Raw genomic sequence first — 18,636 nt, forward strand, 5'->3', positions numbered from 1 at the left:
GGATGCATCGCTCTGGTCACAGCCACCACATGTCCCCAGCTAACCGGCCCAGCTCATGCTCCTGCCACCACACCTTGGGGTCCTGTGACAAGAGCTGCAAGAAAACACGCACAAAGCAAAGCTGCTCCAGGTGAGGCCTGTCTCCCTGCACCTTGCCCAGCCCAGTCTGCCCACCCCAGTGCTGTACTGGGGCAAAAGATAGGCTGGAAGGGAAAAGAGTGTCCTTTCCCCCAGCAAAGTTCCCCTGACCCTGCTATCACCCCACCTCTACTTTGCTGTTTTCAGACAAAAACTCCCAGTCAATGAGCATCTGTTCAATGAAGCAATGCAGGAACTCAAGATTTGGACACTTTCTAAAAAGGAAAATTTTGTTAGCACCAGTTACTATGTGAGCAAAGCTTTGCTCCTCAACAGCCAACAGTAAAATTCTGGTACCTCTCTGGCCAATAGGGACTATTCAAAAGAGCAGCAGTAGCTAGCACTAGGGCAGAGGGAGGAGAAGCTTTGCTCTGCTCTTTCTGTAGACTTCTCCTGCTTTCCAGGCTGGACTTGTCTGAATCGGCAGCATTTTCTGGCAAAACTGCATGTGCCCCACGGGAACTAACTCCAGCACCTCAAGTGCCGTTTCTCCTCTCTGCTCCACTTACAATTCCCCACTTGCCCTGTGCTGGTATAACTCACTGCCCTTGTGCTGGAGGACCTGCGGTTGCCCACAGACATGTGGGAAGTCCACGTGCTGGAGGCAGAGCCAGGCCAAATTCCCACCTACAGGGCTGAAGTTCCCCCATAGAGTGACTTGTTCTCATGCACGGGGCAAGCATCCAACTGTGGGTTGGAGCGGCAAAGCGGAGTGTCACATCACACAAGGAGCAGGCAGCTGGCAGAGCAGCAGGGGAAATTTGAAGTAGGGCTGTCAGCTCCTCCTCTTCCTCCTCCCAGTGCTCTCCAGCAGGGAGGAAGGCTTGTTTTGCAGAGAGGTGAGATATCACATGAGGCTGAGAAGTAAATGTCAGGCTCCAGCCGATGTAGGGATGAAACACCGGGTCTTTTCTCCAAACTCACAGCAGGCAAAGTGAGCCCCAAACATTGGTGGGAACTGACACCAAAATAGAGCAGATTCTGCCCAGCAGCCTGTGCCCAAGGACTGCCAGGGCAGGGTGACAGCCACCCAGACCCACAGTGAAGATGGGAGGAAAACAGAGATGGAAATAGGCTAATGAACAAATGAAAAAAGATAATGATAGAAAACTGAAAATCACCTCAAAACTATGCATGTGCACAAGGACAAAGAGAGCAGATGCCTTCTTTTATGGGTTCATGGAAGATGTTCCCTGTCCCATAACTCAGGGTTGACCCTCAGTTCAGACCTGCCTCAGAAGGGTTAAACAGGGGGGCTGTGCTTCTCAGTGCAGGAGCAGCCTCTCTGATCCTGCTGTTGTGCTACAGCACCACCACAGTCCCAGCCCCACAACTGAACCCACACACCAGGAGCTCACTCAGGCCTTGGGCAGCACCCTTCCCCTTCTCACGGTGGGCAGTGCCAATGGCAAGGCATTGGTCCTTTGGTCTACACATTTTTGTCCATGGACCTCAAAGCCCTTCCACAACACCAAATCAAAGTGGAGCAGACTTGTATCCTCACCAGTTTGTGGGGACTTTCCCAAAGCATCAGATATTCCATTGCTTCAATTAGGACATGTGTCCTTTCTCAGGGGACAGAAAGGAAAAATAACTATACAAACTCGGTCAATACAAACACAGAGGTGACCATCATTATTGGGTATCTGATCCTTCCTGTCCACCACCAGTAGTGTGAGACGTCATCTTTGCCCCAAAACACCTGTGGGCAAGTTAGAGGTGGGAGCCCCCTGAGCAGGAACCAACAGGAGGGCTGAGGAAGGGGCCACCAGAGGACCACCAGAGCTGGTGGAAATGCTTTTCTTAGGGAGATACCCTAAGCATCCTGTGTCTGCAGCGATGCCAGGTGAGGAGGAAGGACATGTGTCCAAACAGACAAGGCATTTGGAGATTGAAGGAACAGGGCTTTCCTCCAGCTCAGCATCTGCAACCAGGGGAGACCCCATCCAACGCATACCCCTGCCTGGAAGCCAGGTGGGGAGTGGGATGAGGTGGGCAGAGAAATAAGCAGCACATTACATGGCAGCAGCATGGTCACAACACCAGCAGAAGCCACAGCCAGAGCAGAATTACCCTGAGGCTGGGCATTCCCTGCTTCCCCAGCCCCTGGCACTCCACAGCTGCACACCCAGTGCCTGTGGCTCTGGCTAAGCAGGCCTCAGTCCAAAAATCTGCTTGGCCTCAGTGCATGCACCCCAACAAGTCTCTTTAGCCTCTCATGGCTGATTAATTAATTGGTTCTTTTCTGGTACCTCGTAACCACCTGCACTGATGGGTAATGGGGTGAAAAAAGGCACAAGGTCTCTGGGCTCCTTCAACATTTCATCTTCCAAGCTGGGTGTCTATCAGGGAAGAGAAACAGAGCAGCTCAAAAGCAGAAACCACTTTCAAGAGATGGGCTGTCCTGAGAAGCAAAGTTACCCGTGTATCCCTGGTCCCTTGGTGCCTTCAGGCAGGGATTTCTAACAGGGTATTTCCGAGCCAGCTGCCCTGGCCAGCAGAGCACGGCTACACCCAATGCCTGACCATGCTCTCACCTGTTTTTGGTCCCTGCTCTGCCCCAGGGTCCAGCACCACGTCATCCCAAAGCATCGCACAGAGGGGTCAGCGAGCGCCTGTCTGGGAGTGTTTATCTGTCTGCCGCTCTCCCTCGGCAGGAAGCACTATCTCACCATCGCCCTGCTCGCTCCAGCCCGGTTTCCTGCTCCATCCTGCCAGGTTTACCCTGCTTTTTCCTCCTCCCCTCCCCCTGCCCCACGGCTGTCAGGCCATGTTTGCATTTCTGTCTCCTGCCGTCTTTCCTCTCCCTACCCGTGTGCCCCCCCGCGCTCGCTCCCTGCTCCATCCTCCCCGAGAGGCTCCGTCCTGAGCCAAAGTTAGCCCGTGTCAGGTAGCCACATGTCCGGCCGGGGGCAGCGGGTCAGCCGGGGCCACCCTGCAGACCTCCTCCAGGATCTCTGCTGTCAGCAGCCTCGCCGGGCCCCAGGGGAGCGCCTGTTTGCTGCCCTCGCTCCAGCGAGGGATGCTCCGGCACTTCAGAGGGCTGGTTTCCCCTCGGTGGCCGCCGGCCCACCCTTTCTGCTGCGGGCCAGGGCTGGCCAGACGCTGCTTTGTTTGGTCCTCCATTCCCTGGATCGCTCCGCGTTTGTTGGCTGCCTGCTCCTGCCCGGAGAATCCTTTTCCTGCCTTTGAGATAGAGGATGCTCGAGCCATCTGTGTGTTTTATTTCCTTGTAGAAACTAACAAGCCAAGGATTGCTTCCTCTCCCTGACATTTCAGAGGGCAGCTCCGGCTCAGCGGGATGCGCAGGGAGGGGAGGGGGAGCCCAGCGCCTTCAGACAGGAACAGGACCTATTCTGTCCGCAGGATTCACTCCCTAAGGGCAGAAATCCTCAGACCTACCCAAATGCCTGTGGCAGCTCCCACTCTGCCACTGCCGTGGCTCTGCAAGAGTGCTGGGTGAGCTGTTCTGCTTAGCATACATAACCAGCCCTCTTCCAGTGGCCCCTATTAACTGCACGGCTAAACCCTTGCAAAACTCAATTAAAATTATCCTCCCACATCGTAAGGACTGTCAGGTTGCTTCTCTTCCTGTTTTAATTCATGTCTTTCAAAGTCTCGGCCTGCTCACATTCGCTGCCCCAGCAGGGTGTGATTAACGTGGTGTAGAAGGAGCAGAGGGATCGGATGGCTTTAGGGTCTGATATCAGCAATTAACACCGTTCATTACATCTCTGACTCAAAAGGATGCAAAGGATGGTCCATAGCTTGTGTGAAATGAGTGTTGGTCCAATTCCACTACTTGGCATAAGCACAAATGCATGGCCAGGATGGGCTAAGGACATCCCATGGGGGCCCTGGGGGTCTGGGATCTCTGGGCAAATGTCTTGGGAAAGGCTTGTATTGCTGCTCCCTCCAGTTCATCTCTTTGGGATTGCTCAGGAGTTGCCTGACCATTGCAGGATTCAGATGTTAATTCTACCCTGTGACTATCCAGGTGCAACCCCAGGGGCTTTGCTGGGCTGAGGTACCTCTGGCAGCATGGGTACAAACCCATGGAACCCTCTTGGGCCATTGAGAAGAAATGGCAGCCCATCAGTGATTAAAGGGAAACGATGGACTGAAAGTACAATCCACTGCTTTTTACACTGTACCTGATGGAGTTACGAGGCAGATGACCAAGTACCTCTTTATGCAACTCAACTAAATTGTGGATTTTCCCACTGTGGGATATCCACAGTGAGATTCCCAAAGAGAGATAAGCTCCCAGAAGACAAGTCACTACCAACTTACACACCATGATCCAGGTGAGACATCCAGGTCCAGGGGTCTCTAAGCCCCCCACTGCCATAACAGAGTGGGTACATCCAGGATCTTCCTGTCCGTGCCAGGGCATCATCCCTTTTCCCAGAGCTCCAGCTGCCCATGCTGAAGCTGCTGGCAGTATAGGCAAAGCCGAGACCAGTTTCAGCCCCTGGGCAGAGGCTTTACCCACAGGCCTAGACTTTGCTGCACGAACACAGAGGAAGGGGAAAACCTGAGAAACAGTGGAGAGAAACCCTTAGATTCAACATCATCAACTACAGCTCCATCATGAGCCATTTCCAGAGGTTCAGGTGAACTGCTGAAGCAAACTGCAGGTGTGCTGTTGGGGCAAGATGGAGTTCAAGCCATGTGAGGCCTCAGCATCCAACTCTTGCTGGGAGATGAGAAGGCAGAAGGCAGCTGACTGGGAAGTCAGACAGAGCCCGAGGGTCGGCGCTGAGCACGGAGAGAAAAGGGCAGTAACATTTGGAAAGAAAAAAACAAGTCACAGGTTTGCTTTTTCCTTGATGTGTGTGGGCTTAATTGCTGGCCTTTGAAGTTTAACTCTTCCCAAGACTGTTGGCTTATGGACAGACTGAGCAGGACACTGAAAAAGCCCTGTACACCATTCAGGCAGGTTTCCCCCATGTAAGCAAAGCCTGGGGTGTCCTGCCTGCCTCCTGCCCTGCTGTGCCAGACTGACTCTGATGGGCTTTTTCAGGGGTCTGCAAGCCCTGCAGCTGTGCTGGGAGACAATGTACCAAGCAGAAAAGACCTGCTTCTCCATCTACATGTCCCTGGAGTCTGCATCCAGATGTTTGCTGCTTAGCTGTGAACTGAAATCAACTCAGAGCCCTCAAACCAAACAGCTGCCCTGGAGCTGGCAGTGCCTGTTCTCTGCAGCACAACCCACCCTCAAGTTGATCTCCAGCTGCGAGGCGCAAGAGAAGCTGATTTATAAAGAGGGTAAGTGGGGGAAAAATAGTTTTGCAATTAGATGATTATCTTGACCTTGGAAAACCTGCATTCAACTCCCCATCTGCTCTAGGCTCCCTGGAAGGCTGTCATACATCTTCCATGTACCTCCATCCTGGCCTGAGCCACCGAGGGTAGGGCAGCAGAAACTGGGCTGCTCTGGCTTGGAAAAATGTATACTGGTGCAAGAAATGAGGAATCCTTATTCCTTCTAATTAAAGGTACACAGGGAACAAAGAAAACTAATTTAGCCCAGAGTCAATGCAACATGAAAAAGCTACATTAGATGAGGATGGGCGTAGAAAGTAGGAAGCACAAGCAAAATGCAGGAGGAATTTAAACTTCCTGATTATCAAAGAGGGGGCTTCAAGCGCTGAGTATAATCTAAAAATAATAATAAAGCAAAGGGAAGAGTGATCAGGAGCATAGAGAGAGTTGCTGCCTGGGGAGCATGAGCCCTGCTCCCTGCGCAGCCTCTCCGTGCACACCTGCACATGCACACATGAGCATCAGCACGACCCTGGGTGGGGTGGGCACGAGGGGAGCCAGGAAGATCACAGGCACACACTCTTCAAAGGAGAATTAGTCATCAGAGGTAGCGGCAGAGGAAGGAAGGCTCAGGTACGAGGTCAGACACAAGCAGTGAGGGCTGACGGAGCAGTTCTGAGCGCTCGCTGCAGATCTAAGAGCCCTCGGTGCGAGCAGGACGGGAGGTAGGATCCCTGGGGTAAATGCACCTACAGCACGTAGGAGATAAGAAATTTCAACCCTCCACTGCTCAGCTCAGCTCGGCTTTCTGCCATTTCTGAAAGCAGCTGAAGCTGCCCAAACCCAGGGCCTTCCCTGATGTGGTTAATGAAATCTTACTGTGTTCTCTGCAGAATCCCCAGGAGGGATGGGCTCTAAAGAGCACAGCAAAGCTCTCCCCTGCACAGGATTTTGCTGGGCTGCACCTCAGCCTTGGGTCAGTGATCCCATCTGCTCCTTGCTGGGCAAAGAAACTTGAAGATGCAGAGACCCAGGGCAGTGGAAGAAAGCCTGGCCCTGTGGGGCTGTCCAGGGCGTTGATGGCAAGTCACAGATGCACACGCTCTCAGTTTCTCTTGGCACAGAGCTGTGACCACAAGCCAGGACCCACTGCAGCAGGAGATGATAATCATAATCTCTGAGAGCCAAAGTGTATTGGGGCATTCGCGTCACTTGAGATTAGCTGGCTGTTTAACATCTGCACAGATTTCTCTCTCCACCTCCACATAACACCCCTTGTGCAGCTATGAAACTAACTTAATTCCCTTCCAAGAAAGGCTGAGTTGGAAATGTCACACTTTGTATATCACAGCACAATTCCTACAATGAAAGGCCCAGCCTAAATGGCAGTTGAGGACTTTGGCACTCTTGGAAGGCCAATAAGCTAAACCTCCTTCTTCTGCTTTTTAAAAATAGATTACAAACAGAGTGACCAAGTTCCACAAACACACAGTTACTCTCTGTTAGTGCGCAGAGGCTGACTGTTGTTTTCCTGCTCCAAGGTGCTTCCCTTGCCACGCAGCGCAGTGGGAAGAGCACGCAAGCGGACGCGCTGGGAAGGAAGCGTTTACACATGCTAATGACTTCCAGCCAAGGAGCACAAGTACCAACAGGGAAACGGTGCTAAAGAAACAACACGCCACTTCCTCGGCTCTCCCAGTTTGGTCACCATGGGGTACTTGATGCACAGAGCTGTGGGGCGAGGCTGGTGATGGCCTCTCCAGCCCCCTGGGAATTCAAGGTGTGGATGAAGGAAAGACACATTGGCTTGGTCCACAAATGCAGGAGAAGACATTTGGGAGTAGGAATGTTTTGGCACCATTCTGGACTAAAGGGGCCAAGGACAGACACTGGCCCTTCCCCACGCCCACAGAAGTGGGTCTGGAGGCCAGCATCCTTCTAAGTGCCATTCAGGTTAATTTCATCATACACATCTCTCTTTATGCCAGAACAGGTTTCCTAAGTTCATGTGGGGTCCTGTTTATTTTTCTTTTTTTCTTTTTTTTTTTTTAATCACTATTGTATTAAGAAGTGTTTTTCTTTTGGCAAAGGTTATGGTGAGGCCAATACTGTGCGAAGTCTCCTGCCTTCTATCACCACTAAAACCTCTGAGCCAGAGCTCAGCCCAGCCACGCCGCTTATCTTCAATGAAGGCAGGCTTGGATTTCCCCCTCCATATAAAAAATAGATCCCAGCACTCCCCCTCTCCCCCAGTGCATTCTTTCAAATGCCACCCACTCCTTGTTATTGCTGGGAGGCTGGATAGCCAGGGATTAACTGCCTCAGGCTACATCAAGCTTTATTTGTCTAAGCAGCCAAGGGTGAGGAACAGCCATAAATATTGTGAAATGCTGAACGTCGTGGAGGGGCATCATTGGGCAACACAGGCACCTTGGCAGCAGGGATTTCATCTTGGGCTGGACACAATTCTCGTGTGACTGATGTCATTGGAAAGGTTCCTGCTTCACTACAATACAGGGGCTTCGAGGAACATCAAACTCCATCCTCGTGTTTAAACTGTGGACACCACACTACACCCAGTAGAGCACTAACAGTGGTGCCTCTATCAGTCCTTGTAGCACAGGAGTAAGCAAACATGTTCAGGAAAATCCCACTTCAACACTGTCACCCAAGGGGACACATCCTGGGTCTGAGCCTGCCTGCCCAAAGCAGAGCACTACGGGATGTGCTGCAGCTGCCCTTCCCTTGCTCACTGGGCTGTCATGGCACAGAGAGGAGATGAAAAACCAGAATACGCCCTGATCCCATCCCAGCATCAGCAGTTCTGCCAGAGCCAGCACTTACAGCCCAGGATCTGCCAAGTCTGACAGTTTGGCAACAGCCAACAAACCCTGTGAGGAGGCACCAGGCCCAGATGCACACTCTTAACTAAATGGCTTCACAAGGCATCACCAGGTAACTCCTTTTGGAGGCAAGCCACTTTCTTCCCCTGTGCTTCATCCCAGCACAAGGACCATGCACTGCTTGCCCAGCGGTGAGTGATCTTCTTGGTGTGGATGTGTGCCCCTCCTGTGGGAGCATCCCACTCTGCAGCTGGCTGCCACACTCTCAGACATGCTGTTAAACCTCTGCCCTTTGCTTCCTGAGGGCCAGGGCTGCAGTGTGAGGAAGGGATTGATGGCCACTCAGACCCAGTTATGCCCCCCTGGGGACTCTGCTTGGGCTGGGACGATGCAGGGTGTGAGTGATGGATTTCTGTGTCCCTGGATGCCGTCACCTCTGCTGGGTGCCATTTCGCTTGCTGCCATCACTCTGAGCTGGCAGTTTCCAAATCTGAGTATAATCCACCATTCGTGCCCAGCATTCCTGCCTCAGTAAATGTCAAGATTTACTGTCATTATGGAAACGACTGGCTTGACCCGCACTTATGTCAGTATTTATTTTTTTTAGGTCACTACATCTAACATCCATCTCAGTGGACACCAGTACTTCAGAAATGAGGAAAACAAGTTACAGAAGGACCCAAACCTCACGGTCAGCACACACATGTGTCTGTGCAGACACATACTTGATGCCCCCAATCAGTTTGGGAAATTAGTGGAGGAATTTCCAGGCTCTGCTACATGGCCCTGTGCGTTTTTTATGGAATAAATAAAACCAGTAAACCTTTTACAGATTTCCCTGATACATGGAGAGCTCAAGTGCCTCTGTAACTCAGAAGGATGATGGAGGACCCCAAAACCCTCCATGGGTCTCATGAGTCTTGTGATGGTGCAGACAGACCTTCATAAACCTGTGGAGGCACTGCCCAGCTCAGGGTACCTCGCTGTGCCCTGCAAGGTTTGCCAAGCCCTGACTTGCCCTGCCAGGAGCTGCCATGGAGAACCTGCTGCAGGATGGGGAAGGACCCAGAGAGGAAGGGGACAGTGACCAGGAGAAGCTGCCAGGGGCACTGCTCACTGGCTACCACCAGCTGCTCAGCAAAGCCACCGTGAGCTTGCAAATTCTTTATAAACTTCCCACGTGACACAATTACTCAGGAGCCAGATTCTGAAGCTCTTCCTTCTCTCTTTACTCAGACCAAGCTCCACTGAAGTCACTGAGACATTGGCCTAAATACAACTGAAGGAGTTCAGGATTTGGCCCAGTAATAAAAACTTCCTTCCTTTGTCTACTGCTCACTCCACATGATCCCATTGCCTGGCCTTGTCTCCCAAGGCTGGGGCTGTCAGTTGTTTTGATGTTGCTCTTTCATTTTACCCTCAGCCAGACCATGCCAGTCCCCTCATGCAGCTGTGAGCTGCTGAGGTGGAGGGAGCTGGGTTGGCCATTGAGGAAGAGGGGGAAATTGTGGGGTTTAATACAACCTGGCTGAGGCACAGAGCCAGTCTTGGGAACATGGATTTATGCAGACACCGTGCAGGCTAGGAGCTGGCTCCACCATCACCTCCCCAGTTCCTTCAACGCCTCCTTGAGGACAGGCTGGAGCATCTCCAAAAAAGCCTTTCTCCCCCTTGCTGAGCGTAGAGCAAATGCCTTGGGCTCTACACCAAACTTTTATGTGAGGGAATGGGTGAGATGACTCCTGCCCAGGAAAGTGCAGCAGGAAGTTAACTCATCTCGCTGCAATGACACATGCTAGAAAGTGACACCATAAGAAACACATATAACTTTAAACAAATAACTTGCAAAACGAATTTTGCTGCTTTTTCCGCCTCAAAACAGCCAGGAGGATGCAAATCCCTGTCGTTCCCCAAGGGTATCTCATCCTCAGCATGACCATCTGAACGTGCACTGGGGTTTGGAGCAGGAGCTCCTGCTTCCTTGCCATGTCCACCAGCCTTGCACACACCTGTGACACAGGGCAGCACAGGAACACACACCGTCAGATACAGCGATTCCCTTTGCACCATTCTCCCTGCCTGTGCTGCTTGGTGACAGAAAGCAACTACAAAAGGGATTTGAACTCAGCTGAAGCAAGAAGCATTTGGTCTTGAGGTAGCACCATGGTTTGATGATCTAAACCTCAGTCTTGCAACTCATGGATGCTCATGTGGGTGACCTGGTCAGACAGCAGATGGCTCAGAGAGAACCAACACAGCCCCTGTGAATTCCTGCTGAGGTTTTCCATCTTGCAGTGAGATTTTTAGCATTCCTCAGCTAAGACTGAAACAGAGGCTCACTTTGGAGTGTGCAGCTCTAACCACCCTAGGGAACACAGAACTCAGAACACAGAAGCAGCAGAGGAATGGTGTTCTCGAGGTGCAAGGCTGTGGCACAACCTTTGCACAGGTCTGTGGGACCCTTGTGCCATCCAGCCTTGGCTGAACCAGCTCACCGCGTCCTGCATCCCAATGCAAAACACAGCAATGCCAACCTGGGCATTCCACAGACTGAGAGTACAATGCCCTGGCCAGTGGCAAGGGCTGCTGTGCTTAGGGCTTGCTTTTGAGTAAATAGTCTTGCTGTACATTCTGCCCTTTTAAAGTACATTAATTGCCATGGAAACAATGCTGTTACTGGTATGGCAGCAGCCTGGTGGCCCCCACAGATGCAAGGCAAAAATCAATGGATACATTGACATACAAGCTGGGTTTCAGGACTTTTGTGGTTTTTAAGGCTGGTCACCATGGGCACATATGAGAGAATGGCTCAGACACTAAAAGATGCCATCTTTCATGGAGAAAAAGCTGGGGACAAAACATGGAGGAACATCTCCTTTGCTGTGTTCATCTGCTTATGCAGCACACTTGTATGGGATCTGCTCCCAGTACTGATGTGTGTGCTTAATTTGTGGCACTGGTCATCACTCCCAACTCCTGCTGGACCACCCCAGCCCTGGCTGCCCTTCACATCCTCATTCCCAGTGACTACAAAGTACGTGGTCTCAGACTTTGGCAGGGTGGCTTTGCTCCATGCCTCCCCTCTGCCCATCATGGCCCTTTCCACCAGCTCAGATGCCTCACCAAAAAGAAGGAAAAATAGTCAGCATTACAGATGTACAGACACACACCATCACTTCTTGGTCTTGAGAGTCTTTTTAGTAGCACTGAGAGGGTTTGTACACAGAGCAGCATAAAGGGAAAGGCTGTGAGTGCCCTTCCCACCCTGCCTGGCCGTCCCCAAGAACCCGGAGCAAAGGGCAGCCCTGGCTGTCCCCTCCCAGCCAGGGCAGCGCTGCCCTGTTCCCTGCCGTGCCGCCCATCATAAAGGGGTCCCTGAACTGTTATCAGGCAGTGACAGTTTCCGCCATCAGATTCCTCCTGTCCGTCAGGAAAGCTAAATAAGGAACATCGTTCAGGCGGCTGCAGGAAGAGGGGAAATGCAGGGACATCCGGCCCAGCTGCCAATTTTTCCTTTCCCATGAACCACCACTGACCTCCACCAAGGGAGAACCTGGACACCCAGCCTGGCACTGGCACTGCTCCTCTTTGCTTAACCCTTCCCTGGGGGATACCCTGGCCCCCAGAGCCTACTGAGCAGGTGGTCTCACCAGGCAGGGCGGCGTGGCTGTGGTGGGATGGAGCCTGGGCGCTGTGTCACTTTTACTGGCACCACAGGCCACGGTGGGCAGACTCGGTGCACTGGCTGGCATTTTTCCCAGCCAGCTGGAGCCACAGCCAGGAGAACGCTTAACCCCTCCACACCTGCACATGGGTGGGCAGCTACACCTCACACAGAGACAACGGGTCTCAGAAACATCAGTGAGCTGCTCCATCACTTCCCTCTTTACATGCACCTACACCAGGAGCAGAGTCAAGCTTATTCTTTCACCAATTCCTCTGAAACAGAACTGGGGTTTTCCAGGCTCTGGCAGGAATTGCTCTGGGCTGGCTGCTGAAGACAGGTAAAATTTCATCTCATTTTTCTCTCTGCTCACTCCAGAGCTGTGCCAATCAGTTACAGGGACCAGGAGAGTCTGCAATCCACTTGCTCCTTTCTTGTGGTCCTTCCTGTGAGCAGCCCTGGGGTCCTTCCTGTCTTTCATTCCCTAGAACCCAAGTAGGGGAGCAGCAGCTGCCCAGTTACTATGTGCTCAGATACAGGAGACCACAGCACTTAAGTTTGCCTTCCCCCATCACCATGTCTTCCTTGTTTGCCCAGAGAGAGCCTTTTCCTGACCCCCCAAACTGATCCTCCCTCATTAGCACATGACGTCCGTCCCATGGCACCTCCAGGTTTGGCTGCAGAGGCTGTGCGAGGGATCCTGGCCCTGGAAGGAGGGGGCAGAAACACAGCAAGAAAAACAATTCACTCGTGGGAGAACTTGTAAGGTGAAATACAAATCACTGGTTGAAACCTGTTTCTGCTACCTCAGCAAGGAAACGACTCCAGGAGAGACTCCAAGACTCCCCACTTAATATCCTCAGCTTATAAAACTTAGTGGGAGTTTCAGCACTGGCTGCTGCAGGGCCAGGTTTTTCACCCTCCTCCTGCTGAACTTGCACCTAGAGATGGAGTGATTTGGTCAACAAAAGGAGCGGCCACACTGGGCTCAGGGCTTGTGCCTCCTCGCCGACTTGACCACAGGCCACCTCCGCTTCCACTATTCTACCTTAACAATGAGGCACCGCAGATGGGCAATAATGCTGTGCCGAAAACATCAGAACTATTCTGACCAAAGAGAAAAAGCCCCCCTGGGACCTGGCTAACCCCCTCTTTTAACAACATGAAATAAGAAACAAAGGTCTGGGATAGCCAGAGGCAATAAAACCCCTGGAATTCATTTAACCAGTCACTAGATGCCAGTGCAGCTGCAGCAGTATTTCTTTTCCTAATGAAGGACAAAAGCTCTGGCCCAGGGCAAGGCTCAGCTCTGGTCTCCCCGGAAAACTGTGGCATGCACCAGGAGGTCATGATCCCTCCACAGGACACAGCAGGAGTGGGACGTGTACCTGGCTGCTGCCTCTCGCCCAGCTGGAGACTTGCAGGAGCTGCAGGGGAAGCTGGGGCAGGTCAAGGCAAAACACAGCACTGGGCACCTCTGCCTAACAGTCCAAGGTGGGAAAAGGGGGCTTTCAGCTTGAACTAACCACCCGTGGATTTTCTCCTTGCAAACCCACGTACTTTTCCATGCACAGCTGCCTGTGGACTCAGGCAAACATCTCACCTCCACAAGGCCCTGTGAAGGTGAGCTCCACTGCTGGTCAGCAGCGTGCAACAAGCCACCAGCCTCCCACCATGCTCCCAGCATGGGAATCCACCAGGAGCTGCCTTCTCCAGGCGAGCTGTGATTTCACAGCCCTCAGGCACTATGCCCCAGCCGATCTATCCCAGCGGAAGAGCCCTGCAGCTTTAGTCATTCCTCACACGGAAACCACCCCACCTTCCCTGGGCAGTGGAGCCTGTGGGCTCCCACCATCCAGGGCTTTCTGCTTCTCCCTGCACCTGCAGGACCTCCCCATCACCCCCATCTTGTTGCAGCTTCCCCCACCCCCCACCTGGTTTAAATGCACAGCCTCCCCGAACTGGGAGTGAGAAGTCTCCTACCCAGCACCCATTATTTTGGGGCTATTTCAGTCCAGCAGGCTGAATGCAAAGTCACCTCTGCTGTGCCAGCTGGAGTGGCTGAGGAGAAAGTGGGTGAGAAAGGTGCTATCCCCAGAGCTCACCTTGCTCCCCAAAGCTGCTGAGAGCTGGACAGACCTAGGGACCCACCGAGAGCCCCCTCCTGCTCTGCAAGGCAACCTCCTGAGTGTGGTGGATGACCTCTACGGTTTTGGAGAAACAGCTCCCTGGCCACGGTTCCCTCCCTCCTGCTGCCATTCCCGTGGGATCCCGCTCTCCCCTTCTTTCTCCAGGAACTGCCTCGGGATGCCGGGAACAGCCTGTTCCCTCTCGGCTGGCTGGGAGCACCTGCCCTTCCCACGCCTGCCCCGGAAAGCACCGCAACAACGCGAGGCCAAGAGAAACCCTGGGGACAACGATCCTGCATGGAGCAAGCCCATGGGAGAGAGGCAGCAGAGTGGAACGGGATACACTGGAGGAAACCCCGTCCACCCTGCCTGCACTGGCTGGGGACATTGCGCTGCTGGAGGAGTGTCCCTCTGACCAGACGTCAATTTGAGCTCAGTGACGCCCTGGTGGGTGTTTGTGCAGGCAGTGAGCTGTGGTCTCACATGCCCAAGCCAAATCCCAGGGCGGTAGTTGCAGCTCACTCATCTGAAATCATCCTTAAGCAGACAGCAGAGCACAGGAGCTGTGGCTGTCCCCTCCCTGGCAGCCCTCAGGGACCACAGGCTGCAAACACCCACTCCCCTTGGAGGCCCTGGCTCATCGCTGTGGTTGAGCCTGGTGGGGTTGCTGTGCAGGGCTGTTGAATGAAAGGGTGTTGCTGAAATGGCCCATGTTTATTACTTGCAATAAAGCAACTGCTTCAAATCCCAGCTGCGCAGGCAACTGTTGCTGCTGGCACGGTCAGCGCGGGGCTGCGCGAGCGCCCGGCCGCGAGTCCTGTGTGATCCGAGAGGGGAGCACAGCGGCAGCCAAGGCAATCGGCTCAGGTCCTACACAAGCATGGGCCCTTCCCTCACACAATGGCCACACGCCCTTGGAAGGGGCTAGCCAGTGTCCCCAGCGGGATTGTTTGGCTGTGAGGGGCTCAGCACTGCTCTGTGTCCAGAAGATGGTGGCTCAGGGAGCACATGGTCTCATCACCATTCACAAAGGGTTACCCTGAGAGGCCAAGATGATCTAGAATGCCGGGGCTGAATCTCAGCCTGTTTCCCCCATCTCACTGCCTGCACAGGGCAGCTCCCCAGCTCCACTCCATCCTGGGAGGACCATGGAGCTGGAATGTGTAAGAGCTTTGTGCTCTTACACACAGCAGTCTCTAACGCTGGCCCATTTAAACAGGCACCAGAACAGTGGTGCCAGAACAGACCTTTCATGATCCTGAGATGATTATTTCATCCTTCACAGGTGGAACAGTCTCACACACACATCTCTGCTTCCAAGGGGAGCAAATATTTGCAGCCCATTGGGATTATGGTTAATGAGAAATTTGTGGGTCCTTTACGCACTGACAAATTCTCCTCATTGATAGAATGGAAGGAAGGGAAGCAAATCCCCACGGTACCATCCCCCAGTTAAGCTCCACGTCGCCCTTCATCACTGCACTAATCAGGCAGCACCGAGAGCTTCAAAGATCTGCTCAGCCCTGTGCCGACGAGGCCACACAGCTGTGCTGGCCAGAGCTTCCCAGGCACTGCTCCTGTACCTCCAGGAGATGAAAGAACCCAGGAGCAGCTACACTGTGCTTTACAAATTGCTAAAAGAGAGCTTTGCACATTTGCTCCCACTGCAATGCCACCAGCAGCAGGTTCCTTTCTGCCCAGCTTCCTTGAGAATCCCCTGAGCTCCAGCCACCCATTGTGTCCTTTGGCCCCATGACACCAGAGACATCAGCAGCTTTTTGGGCAGAGCAGGTTGACAGTGACACTGGTGGTGATGCTATTTGTGCCACACCTGCAGCTCTCCCATGAGCTCACTTCAACGATAGCAGCAAATGCCACTGGTGATAGCGAGTCACTGAGCTGATGCTACAGAAAATTCTATTTATGCTCCCAAAATTCATCCCCACATTGCAAGCTTCCACCATTAGTAACTTTCAGTCTTGCTCTGATCTGGGCTATAAATGCTTTACTTGTGCAAGAAAGAATTCCTCTAGGGGTATCTAGTGGGGTGTCCTGCCCCCACTGCCCTGGCAGTGCCTACCCAGCTCTGCCCTGTCTCATGGGCTCTGCTTGCTAGAAAGGCATTGCAGCCCCATCTCTGCCGTGGTTCTGCACTCTGCCAAACAGCCTTTTGCCACAGAAGTGCTATGGGAAGGGAAAGCATTTCACCGGGATCTGCCCAGAGCTGGAACAGGCAGGCTGGGCAGCCTTGCATGGACCCCCGCCTCCTCGCGCCTTCCTCCCCGGCACACACAAATTAATGACTCTGTGCGTGAAAAAATAAATAAACACAGCCGGGACTGGCCTCCAGGCTGCCCTCCAGCCGGGCGCGTCCCCGCGCAGCGGCATCCCTCCCGCGAGGGTCCCGTGGGGTTTCTCCCCGCTCGCAGCGAGACATCCGCGGCACGAGCACGGCGTGGGCTCCGCGCGGCCCCGGATCCCAGGGGAACGCGGCTGGGTCCTCCCGTCCCGTCCTGTCGCTGCGGGTACGCTGTCACCGCCGTCGGGGACACCCGGGCGGGCACCGCGGCGCGTCCTGGTTGGGGATGGGGCGGGCAGCGCCGGTGGGAGACGGGGCACCCCAGGGCGGACTGAGCCGGTCCCCGTCGGGGATTGGGGTCGCCGGCACCGGGAGCGCCGGTCCCCGCCGGGGATGGGGAACCCGGGACGGGCAGCGCCAGGGCACGGCACATCCCCATCCTGGGTGAGAGACGCCGCGGCGGGCAGTGCGGGTCCCTGCGGGGTCTGGAGGACACGCGGGCAGAGGCACCGAGTCCCGTCCCGTCCCGCCGGAGCAGCCCCGTCCCCAGCGCGCCCGCAGGTGCGGTGCGGGCATCAGAGCGGGCAGGGCAGCCCGCAGCCCCGGCAGCTCACCTGCCTCCGAGACAATGCCGAGCCAGAGCCAGAGGGGCAGCGTGCAAACTCTCCTCATCTCCGGGGCTGCCGGCAGGTCCGTGCGATGCGGAGCGGTGCGAGCGCCCCGCGCCCGAGCTCTGCTCCCGCCGCGCCCCAGCTGCGGCGACGCGCGGCGGCGGCGGGCGGGGAGCACCGGGGCCGCTTCCTTTTCCTCCGCCCGCCCGGGCCGCCCGCCGCCCTCCGCCGAGCCTCGGGGCGCCGGGCGGGCGGGGCGGGACGGGGAGGGGCGGGCGGGGAGGCAGAGGGGGCTGGCGGGGAGCGCACCTGCAGCTCCGGGCACCGACGGGGAATCCGCGCTCCCCGCACTAGCGGGGGTGCGCGCATCCCTTCGCACCTGGGTGTCTCCACCTGTGTGTGTGAGTCTGCATCCCCTGCATCAGGGGGGCAAGTGTGTTCCCCACCCATGTGCGTGGCTCTGCATCATCCCTGACCCATGGGCACATGAGCACCCACACACCTGCGTGTATTTTCACATCTCTGTGCACCCCTGCACTTGTGAGAGACTGCCCGTACATCGCCTGTTTCTTGTCTGTGCCTGGGTGCACATCCCGGCCTCTGGGAGCAGAGGGAATGCACACAAACACGCTCTCAACAACAGCACACACGCACCTCATGCGATGGAACACACCTGCCTGCACACACCCCTTCATGCCTGTGCACCCCCTCAGCTCCACACCTCACACCTGTACGCACGCACCCAGGCACACAGTGCTGCACACACCCCTTGAACCTCCCTCCTCCCGCACTCCCTGGGGCACACAGAGACACGCACGCACTTGGGTGTGCTCACACTTGCACCTTTATTCAGCGGGGCTGCAGTAGGGTCCCCCACTCTCGCCGTCCATGCGTGCACAGCGCCAGCAGCGTGGAACAGCCACGCTGTCCCTCAGCACCGCTCGCTGCGGCACCCGCACGGTTCTCTGGCAGGTACACACCAAACAAGCGGCGCTGCCCCCACAGCGCTGCCACTGCCAGCGACAGCGGCTCTGGCTCGGAGCGAACTGGCTGGGAATGCGCCACAGACGGAGGCGAAGGGCGATGGCAGAGCTCTGGGAGCGCGGTGGCACTGCCCTGGCCAGCTGCCTGTGCACCCAACGAGCGCTGAACGGATAAATTAACGCGGCCCCAGCTGCGCCCCAGAGGATTATTAGGCTCACTTGTAGGCAGTGAAGAAAGAGCCTGAATGGAAGCCATGTGCTCATGGCTTCAAAAAGGCAGGAAAACTTCTGATGCACTCAACTGCTCACGTTGCCAAACTCAGAGAAGAAATCACCCGATCCCTCTCCTGGAACCCTCAGAGGGACTCTAAGTCACAGAATTTATTTTACCCGACTCTCCCCATACTGATTAGTGAGTTTTAAACCCAGAGAGTGCCAACTCCATCACTCTTCAGCACACTCATCTTGGATCACCTCCCTCCTGCATCTCAGCAGAGCAGAAAGCAGCCATGTCCCTTCACCCCAGGTGGGTGTCCAAGCCCCTACAAGTTTGAAGAGAGACTTCCAAAACTTGCCATGATAAGGGAGAGCTGGAATGTCACAGAGGCGTGGCACTGCCCAGCACTAAGGAGAGAAGAGCTGAAGTTACGGGATCAGACCCCTCCCCGGTGACGGGGGCTGTGAGCAGAGACGGTGCAGCC

At 54.7% G+C, this 18,636-nt stretch overlaps 1 protein-coding gene across 4 annotated transcripts in view; it reads right to left on the minus strand.

The window, feature by feature from the left end:
- The window catches only part of FLT4 (fms related receptor tyrosine kinase 4), a 57,612-nt gene extending 40,480 nt beyond the window's left edge, over positions 1-17,132 (minus strand). For 2 of the 4 annotated variants that reach the window (XM_068205901.1, XM_068205900.1), the window contains exon 1: positions 16,956-17,132. In XM_068205901.1, coding sequence (XP_068062002.1) covers positions 16,956-17,013 — 58 coding nt within the window. In that variant the 5' untranslated portion in view covers positions 17,014-17,132. Of the gene's footprint in view, positions 1-14,018; positions 14,041-16,955 lie in introns of those variants that run through there. The other 2 variants (XM_068205899.1, XM_068205902.1) reach the window with 2 other exon arrangements.
- Positions 17,133-18,636: the final 1,504 nt, after the last annotated feature.

This window comes from Anomalospiza imberbis, chromosome 15 (genome assembly GCF_031753505.1).
Source record: "Anomalospiza imberbis isolate Cuckoo-Finch-1a 21T00152 chromosome 15, ASM3175350v1, whole genome shotgun sequence".
In the NCBI taxonomy this organism is placed as follows: domain Eukaryota; kingdom Metazoa; phylum Chordata; class Aves; order Passeriformes; family Viduidae; genus Anomalospiza; species Anomalospiza imberbis.